Source organism: Puntigrus tetrazona, unplaced genomic scaffold (assembly GCF_018831695.1).
Source record: "Puntigrus tetrazona isolate hp1 unplaced genomic scaffold, ASM1883169v1 S000000283, whole genome shotgun sequence".
NCBI lineage: Eukaryota > Metazoa > Chordata > Actinopteri > Cypriniformes > Cyprinidae > Puntigrus > Puntigrus tetrazona.
Genome location: NW_025047944.1, coordinates 855,001 through 862,500, shown reverse-complemented (window position 1 = coordinate 862,500; position 7,500 = coordinate 855,001). Strand labels below are relative to the sequence as shown.

Sequence of the window (7,500 nt, the reverse complement as noted above, 5' to 3'; positions counted from 1 at the left end):
TGGAGCCCATCAGAGCGAGCGGTGCGTGAGATCCGGAGCAGGACACGTGCGCGATTATTCCTCCCTAACAGACGCTAATGTCTTCTCTCCGCTCTGTTTTCATCGGCAGAGGACAGTAGAAGCAGTCTGTCATTGTTTCCATTAGTTTAGAGCATCATTAGCGCTGCATCTCGCTCATTTTAGATGCTAAAACCATTGCAGTTGTTGTCGGTAATAAGGAAGCAATTGCAAATGACTTAACAAACAGTCACCTCGACCGTATAGCACATGGTTATTAACGCTTAGCACTTATTTTCTCAAGCTAATATTTTAGCGTATAGCCTCCTATGTTTTTGTAAGTGGGCGTGGCCCATGCAGCGCGAGCTTAAAATGTCCCATAATGCATCTGAAACAGAAATGTGACACAGCGCCTGTAATTCAGAGCTGTGTTTTTAAGATTTCCCAGCAGCCTTCTTCAAACCCCATCAAACGCAGTGCACGCCTCTCATTAAAGACGCCGAGGAGACTTTACTGAGCTACAAACACAAAGCTAGCAATTCCTTAACCTTTATTCTTCAACACGGATCAAAAGCGCCGGACATTTATAAAGATGTCAAGTGAATGCTGTTCTTTTGAACTTTCTGTCTATCAAAGGACTGCTAAGTGCAACATCGCTAATAATAATGTTTCTTGAAATCGGTGTATGAGAATGATTTCTGAAGGATCATGGGACACTTTAACGCATATTCACGTAGAAAACATCTACGTAATGCACATCGTAATGCTTTTTCACAACATTAGTGTTTTTACTGCACTTTTGATCAAAATAAACGCCTTTGCGGTAAGAAAGCCGCACACTTTTCAACACTGCTGTGTGTCTAACCTTTTAAAAGAGCAGCCTTTCAACCGTTGAGTCCTCAGTACATTATATTGAACTCATTTTGTCTGACCGTGCTCTTCAATAACACGTGAAGTATGTTTCCACCAACATCTGCTCAACATGCAATAAATGAAATGCACACACCTCAGCGCTGGCAGCGGACCAACGCCTGCATCAATTATATATGGACTTTATGTGGATTTTATGCGTGTTTTTATACGTAGTTGCACTCCGACGGTCAAACCATGACGTTATATTACATCTTTTCAAACGTATTGAGACACTTTGTTGAGGCGTGGACTGTATGTTATGCTGTTTTTATGGTGTTGGGCGTCTGACAGTATTTGTCCCACTGCATGACGCATTTACATTCTCTGTGTTCTGCCTTCAGAGGATGCTTTGCGTTATCAGAGCGCTTTAAAACGCTGTGTTTCAGTCCGTTAAAGAAACAGTTCACCCAAAAACGCAAAACGTCCTCACCCTGTGGTTTCTTTGAGTTAACGGATGCTCTGCGGCGAATGGGTGCCGTCAGAAAGAGAGTCCAAACTGTTGATAAAAGCATCACAATAATCCACAGTCCATCGGTTAACATCTGGATGTTTATAAGAAACAAACCTATCTCTAAGACGGAGTGCTGTGGGATTACTGTGATGTTTTTATCAGCTGTTTGGACTCTCTTTCTGACGGCACCCATTCGAGCAGAGCATCCACGAATCTAATAACGAAACAAATTCACATGCATCATGCAGTTTTCTATTGTGCAGTTGATATTGTGTTCTGGGTGGTTGTTAGAGTGTTTTTTTGCAGTTACAAGAATGGTTGCTAGGGTGTTGCTAGGCAGGTGTTCTGGGTGTTGCTAAGGCATGTTGGGTGGTTGTTAAATGTTGCCATGCAGATGACAGGGTGGTTGTTACAGTATTCTGAAAGGTTGCCAGGGTGTTGCTATGCAGTTTTATGGCGTTCTCAGTGGTTGCTAGGGTATTCCAGGGGGTTGCTAGGATGCAGTTTATATTGTATTCTGGGTGGTTGTTAGAGTGTTGCTTTGCAGTTACAAGAATGGTTGCTAGGGTGTTCAGGGTGGTCACCATGTGTTGCTAATCAGTTGTTATGGTGCTCTGTGCGGTTGTTAGGGTGTTGCTATGTGGCTACCAGAGCGGTTGCTATGGAGTTTCTAGGGAGTTCTGGGTGGATGCTATGTTGCTAGGTGTTTGAGGAGGTTCTAGATGATTGCTGGAGTGTTGCAGAAGAACACAAAGAAATAGCTCACATATTTGCAGAATGTGCAGTTCCACGAAACGAATCCACATGCATCTCGGGCGACCTGAGAGTGAGCACATTTGGGGTTTTCAATCTCTTTAGCATGCTCACATTAACACTAAACCTCAGTGCTGTGGAGATTTGACTTGCTAGCGTGTTGTTATGTGGTTGCTAGGTGGTTGCTTGCTAGCTCAAGTCAACAGAAGCCACTTAAAAGTCTCCTATATTCTGGTCTAGATTTGGTTACACCCAGAGGTTTAATAGCTGTTGGGATGCTTTAATGAGATCAGTTAAAGTCCGCCAGAAACGTACTTCACACACGTAAACAAACACAGATGCATTCAAACACCCTCGACATGCATTCCTGCTTTACTCTAATCAAGGCTCGGTTTAATGTCTGTGCCATAAAACCAGATGCTATTATTTACATCTCTAAATACGTCAAACATTCAATCTGCTGCTTTACGTTAGGAAGCCAGAACGTGTTTTTGGTTGTAGCTAGACGTTCGGTGTGTTTCTAATTGAATTTTGAGGATCGGTTTCACGAATACTTGCAGAGACAACAGATGTCTTCAGCACTTCACAAACCTTTTCAGGTATCTTCGATCGGCCTTGGGAAAGAGGATACTGGTTTATCAGATTACTGCTAAAGTTAACTCACTGCCACTGCAAGAAATGCTATCTACAAACTCCTAAATCCTCCTGAAAAACCCCTGATTTTAAGTGACTTTTTGCATAGAACAAGCTAAATAATTTGCCAGTGGGGTTAGCAAAATAATTTCGTTTTAAAAGATCATTTATTTTACCCCAAAGGCAGATTATTTAGCTTGTTTTAAGTAAAAACCCTCTTAATTTTGACTTAAGAAGCTTTAGATATTTCGGTTGGAAACAGGACAAAAAATGTCTTGGCTTGAAAATCATTTTTTGCAGCGTGCAGAGAAGGTCACCAGAGTTTAATGAGAAGCAGGTTTGTGTCAGTTTTATATTCAGGGTCCAAAGCCAACTCTTGCCAAGAAAAATCTGTGAGTAAATAAAAAGTTAGATAGTTGAATCATAAACCGATGATTTAAACCCCAAGCTCTACAAATCAGAAATGAAAACAGACCATGTGCTGTTTTTTTGGATGTTGAAATTTAGTTTTATGAATTAATATTTGTTCATCGAGCCATGCAAATATATTACACCCATTTTATTGAATGTAATGCATTTAATAAAGTTTAATGTTTTATTTTAGCGTAGTTTACTTTATTGCACCGCACTGCAAAGTATATATGCATATCACATATCAAAATGTATATTGGGTATTGATTGTATTGTTTATGCACCACATTTTATGTATTAAAATGTAAATATCAAAGCAGGCAATGCATCAGGAGTTGGCCAGAGGTGTCCAGCTGTGATTCAGTGTTGGGTTTCAGTGAGACGGACGCTGACAGGTGGGCAGGCAAAACAAAAACAGCTAGACGTCTGCGTGACGAGATGTATGAGGTGGAAACACCGACGTACAGAGATGATGTGTGTCATAAATGTCATCAGATCTCATGTGAACACAGATGGTGGAAGATCAGACCTCAGAGCTCAGGGCTGAGGATTCTGTAATAGTGAGTTCTTTATTGATATTAATAATGTATATATAGCATATGAAGAGATCATCGGACCCACATGTGAAGTGACTAACTAGAGAATTTTTGGTTTTATCTGAGATCTGCGGCACTTCAGTGTAGCTGCGTTTTTTCTGTGTGGTTGCTAGGGTGTTGCTAGGCGGGTGTTCTGTGTGTTGCTAAGGCATGCTGGGTGGTTGTTAAATGTTTCTATACAGATGACAGGGTGGTTGTTATGGTATTCTAAAAGGTTGCTAGGGTGTTGCTATGCAGTGTTTATGGTGTTCTGGGTGGTTGCTAGGGTACTCCAGGGGATTGCTATTGTGCAGTTGATATTGTGTTCTGGGTGGTTGTTAGAGTGGTTTTTTTGCAGTTACAAGAATGGTTGCTAGGGTGTTGCTAGGCAGGTGTTCTGGGTGTTGCTAAGGCATGCTGGGTGGTTGTTAAATGTTGCTATGCAGATGACAGGGTGGTTGTTATGGTATTCTGAAGGGTTACTAGGGTGTTGCTATGCAGTTTTATGGTGTTCTCAGTGGTTGCTAGGATGCAGTTCACATTGTATTCTGGGTGGTTGTTAGAGTGTCGCTTTGCAGTTACAAGAATGGCTGCTAGGGTGTTCAGGGTGGTCACTATGTGTTGCTATTCAGTTGTTATGGTGCTTAGGGTTGTTAGGGTGTTGCTATGCGGCTACCAGATTGGTTGCTATGGAGTTTCTAGGGAGTTCTGGGTGGATGCTATGTTGCTAGGTGTTAGAGGGGGTTCTAGATGATTGCTGGAGTGTTGCAGAAGAACACAAAGAAATAGCTCACATATTTGCAAAATGTGCAGTTCCACTCATTTTCTTCAAAATCTTAATATCTTCATAATATACTTAATGTCATCAACCTCTCAAACTCTGTTAAGTTCTTTCTGTATGTTTTGAAATTAAAGTGACAAGTGTGAGCTCTTTTGGGCTCTTTAGGAACACAATCTTATTGTCTTGATTTAAAGCAGGAATCCTCGTGTAAAACGAAGCTAATGTCTAGACAGACTCATATCCAGATCCATCTGCTTTGCACAAACTTTTTTAAACTGCTGTCAGAAGAATGTCCTTCCCTGTACTTAGGACTATTCTTCTCTTGTTATCATCTTTTCTCTCATGTCACCTGAGACTAATTAAAATGCTGTGACAGTAAATTTAATGGAGGATATAAATCACATCATCTTTGCATAAAAGGTTTCCCCCCTCCGTTCCTGGAGCTGACGCACAGCTGACTGATCTGTATTTGGCTGGATTTGGTGTCGAGGGGCTTTTTCTCATCTCTGACAGCCAATGATGTCATGAAAGGCAAGAAACTGGATCATCTTTCATAAACACGAAAGCGTCATCTGGCGTTTATTACGGCTCCACATATGGGTGGGGTGCTTGTTGCGATGAATTTTGCAATACAGGCCAGTTACAGTAAAAGACTTAGATAATCACACCATTAACTTCACAGACCTAGTGCTCTGGGTGGTTGCTAGGGTGTTGCTATTCAGTTGATAGGGTTTTCTGGGTGGTTGCTAGATTGTTCCTTGTGCTGTGCGGTTGTTAGGGTGTTGCTATGCAGTTGCTAGGATATTCAAAATGATTGCTATAGTATTGTAATTGATAGACTGTTCCTTGTGGTTGCTAGGGTACTCTGTGCAGTTGTTAGGGTGTTGCTATGCAGTTGATAGGATATTCTAAATGGCTGCTAGAGTATTGCAATTGCTGGAGTCTTCCTTGTGGTTGCTAGGGTACTCTGCATTGCTGTTAGGTTGTCCCTATGCAGCTGCATTGGGTCATTGCTAAGGTTTCTAAATATTTCCTAAGGTGTTGCTAAGGCTTGCTGGTTACTAAATTGTTCTGGGTGGTTGCTAAGGTGTTGATATGCTTTTCTCAGGGTGTTTTGTGTTGTTTCTAGGCAGTTGTTAGAGTATTGTGGGTTGTTGCTAGATGTTTGCTGTACTGTTGCTAGGTACTAGATGGTTGCTATGTGTTTGCAAGGGTGTTCTGGATGGTTGCTAAGGTGTTGCTAGGTGGATGCAATGCAGTTTAACCAACAGTGACCAGAACACCAGTTTACTTGTGTATTATAGTTTTACATTTTTTTTAAAAGTCATCTTTAAACTCCACAAAATGTCTCACTGTTACATTTTTAATAATAACTGTATAATAATAACTAATTATGATTGACAGGCAGTGAGTGCTTACCTGTGGACAGTCTTTGATGTAGTGGCCTTTATTGAAGCACAGGTGGCACAGGTAGTTGGGTGGAGGTTTCTTGCAGGGCTTTCTGGGTTCAGAGGTCAGCGAGAGGTCAGAGAAGCTGTCTGTCAGTAAACTCAGACCCTCGACAAGGTTGTTTAACGAGCCGTAGGGAGACGAGTTCTTATATAAGTGGCTACACAGAGTCTGTAGAGAGAAAAATCCCATGAAACTTTTTTTTTTACTTAACTTAAAAAAAATATTACAAAATAAAATAAACAATAATATGTGCTCACAACGTCATGGGTTTGATTTCCAGGGGGTGCACAAACTGATAACATGTACAGTATACCTTGATTCAGGTTTATTTAAGTATTGTTTATTTAAAATGGTCTATTTAAGTATTGTTATATATAAAATGCACATGAAATATATTATGTGGCCACAGTTATGCGTTCAGTACAGACCTTGAGCCAGTGCTATTTTTATGTCTGAAAACAAGCTGAAGTAAAATATTTATTTATATATATATATATATATATATATATATATATATATATATATATATATATATATATATATATATATATATTTCAAGAAACAGAATATCTTTATGGTTTCATTTTTATAAATTCAGATTATTTAACATGCTCTTAGTATGTCAAGTGTTTTTTTCTGAAAAATGTTCATTATGCTGTAAAGTCACTAAAGTGTAGCTTGTTTATATCATAAAAAATAAGCATGAAACTGTTCATAAGAATCTGTCAAAAAAAATCTCCCTTTAAGCTGACAATGATTCCGTCCGTATTTCTGTTTTTCAATTGTTTATCATTGTTTTCTGTGGTCTATTGTCCTTTCTGCAGATGATCTGCGTGAGAGAGAATGTTCCGTTTTCCTCAGGAAGGCAGACTTTGCCACATAGTTCTCTGAACCCTTTTCCTCATTATATCTCATGAGATTGTCCATTTGGAACATAATATTAGCCAGCTGCTTATATACTGAGTAGTACATACTGCGCGCTAAAAACAACACATTAACAGCACGCAATACGCAATGACAGCATTTAAAGGTATATTTGCATTATGTAAAAGTATGCAACATGATGTGTCAGGGATATTCATCATATCTCAGTAAATTCTTTCACAGAAACAGCATCTACAACAAAAATGCTTTCCACGTTGCTTATGCAGAGCCAGACCACTACAGCTTCCAGTCCCTTCGTCTTTTCATTCAGCCCATTTCTAAACCAAAGCAACTGGCGATTCTTTAATAAGTGCGTTCTTTAATGAGCTAGACATTCGCGGAGTCGTTTTCCTAAGCGGCTTATTAAAGAGCGCATGAACTGTTCAGGTTGACCGAAGGCACAGTTTCCGCTCTGGTAGGGATCGGTTCAGGCCGAGCCAGAGAAAAGAGCCGCCGAGCGGAGCCGGACCCGACTGAAGCCGCTCGCTCTTGTTAACCCAGAACTCCTGCTGTCTGTCACTGAAGAGAGTGTTTCAGGGAAGGAGGTGTGAATGTGGACCACACGGAAGTAGCACGCGTGTTTCACTAATGCATCCGCTTCTGCAGGACTA

General features: G+C 40.4%; 1 protein-coding gene across 2 annotated transcripts in view; it reads right to left on the bottom strand.

Annotated features, from left to right (window-relative positions):
- Positions 1-7,500, bottom strand: part of LOC122333538 (zinc finger CCHC domain-containing protein 24-like) — a 21,150-nt gene that overhangs the window by 11,586 nt on the left and 2,064 nt on the right. For both annotated transcript variants that reach the window (XM_043231218.1, XM_043231217.1), the window contains exon 2: positions 5,933-6,133. In XM_043231218.1, coding sequence (XP_043087153.1) covers positions 5,933-6,133 — 201 coding nt within the window. The remainder of the gene's footprint in view (positions 1-5,932; positions 6,134-7,500) is intronic.